This window comes from Lathyrus oleraceus, chromosome 7 (genome assembly GCF_024323335.1).
Source record: "Lathyrus oleraceus cultivar Zhongwan6 chromosome 7, CAAS_Psat_ZW6_1.0, whole genome shotgun sequence".
Lineage (NCBI taxonomy): Eukaryota > Viridiplantae > Streptophyta > Magnoliopsida > Fabales > Fabaceae > Lathyrus > Lathyrus oleraceus.
This window is the reverse complement of record NC_066585.1, coordinates 196,133,015-196,134,540: the sequence shown is the minus strand read 5'-3', so window position 1 is coordinate 196,134,540 and position 1,526 is coordinate 196,133,015. Positions and strand designations below refer to the sequence as shown.

General features: G+C 35.9%; 1 protein-coding gene across 1 annotated transcript; it reads right to left on the bottom strand.

Annotated features, from left to right (window-relative positions):
• Window positions 1-272: 272 nt before the first annotated feature.
• Window positions 273-1,128, bottom strand: LOC127108315 (18.1 kDa class I heat shock protein-like). Its single transcript, XM_051045780.1, has one exon. It carries the CDS (start codon window positions 937-939, stop codon window positions 463-465), a length of 477 nt encoding a protein of 158 aa, XP_050901737.1. The 5' UTR covers window positions 940-1,128; the 3' UTR covers window positions 273-462.
• Window positions 1,129-1,526: the final 398 nt, after the last annotated feature.

The following is a 1,526-nucleotide window of genomic DNA, read 5'->3' as shown; positions in this document are numbered from 1 at the left end:
AAAGTGCTATTTAGAGCTTGAGCTTGAGATTTAAAATTTGTGTTAAAGGTGAAAAGGTGAAGATTAAGGCAATTTTTGGGGCTGCTCTTGTGTTAAAGGTTAAAAGGTGAAGATTAAGGCATTTTTTGGGTCTGCTCTTTTTGTAAGTCGTCAAAATATTATTGATTAATTTTTTAAAAACATGAAGCTCTATTTAGAGCAGCTTTTGTTTAATTTTTATTCAACAAAACATTCTTTATATTCATTAGAATATGAATACAATAAAACCCAGATGAACAACAACTAATTTATTTATGCATTATTTTACAATTACATCACCCTATATATTTGTTGCACCCACGCCACAAAAAGGAAAGCATTATAACCAAGAAAAGCACACGATTTAAAGCAACAGACACAGAACTCAGTCTAAGTTTAACCAGAGATCTCAATAAAGCAACAGACACAGAACTCAGTCTAAGTTTAACCAGAGATCTCAATAGACTTAAGCTCAGCCTTTTTTATCTCTTCTTTTGGAACGGTGACGGTGAGAACGCCGTTCTCCATGGAAGCTTTCACTTTATCCATTTTAGCATTCTCAGGTAATCTGAACCTTCTCAAGAACTTTCCACTGCTACGTTCCACGCGATGCCATTCATCGTTCTTGTCTTCTTTCTCGACACTTCTCTCTCCGCTTATCTGTAGAACCCTATCATCTTCAACTTCGACTTTCACTTCCTCCTTCTTCAGTCCAGGAAGATCAGCCTTGAACACGTGTGCTTGTGGGGTCTCCTTCCAGTCAACTCGTGTGCTCACAAAGGCAGAATTCTCCCGAGGGATTGAAGCAGAAAGTGCAGAACTTGGAAATGGAAAATCCTTCAAGGGATCCCAAACATCGAGAGAAAATGGATCGTATACATTGCTCCTTCGGTTGCCAAAGAAACTTGGAATCAGCGACATTTTGGATGTAGTTTATAAATAGATATTGATGCTGAGAATGTATGAATGACATTGTTCAAAGGCTCTCGAGGTATATAAAGGAGATGGAGGAACAGTCTTGTATTATCGAGAAAGTGCTGTTAGTTCATTCATTTTGTTACTGGTCTTGAGAATTCGGAAACATTCTAGAGTTCTTCAGAGATCTAAAATTCTCTAGATTTTGTTTTAACATTTCAACAATAAATAGGAGGGCTTGGATTGTTTTTGAAAGAAAGTAGGTTTGGGTTTTGAAGCCCAAAGTATTGGGTCGACTTCTTTCTTGGGCTGTAAAGATAATTGTATCATTGAGTGATTGGATTGAGTAAAAATATCAACATTATAGTTACCATTATTATAAACTACGATGTTGACTAATTTGCCCTTTCTTTTATAAAGTTTTACAAAGTATTTGGACAATATAGTAACTCAATAATTCCCCACTTAATATGACTCTTCATTCAATCATGTATCGACAGGTGTACCATCCAAGAAACAACTTTGGTTCGGCCTATCTCTCATGTGCAATATTGACCGTTGGATTCGAATTTAATTGTTTAATTTACTTTTAC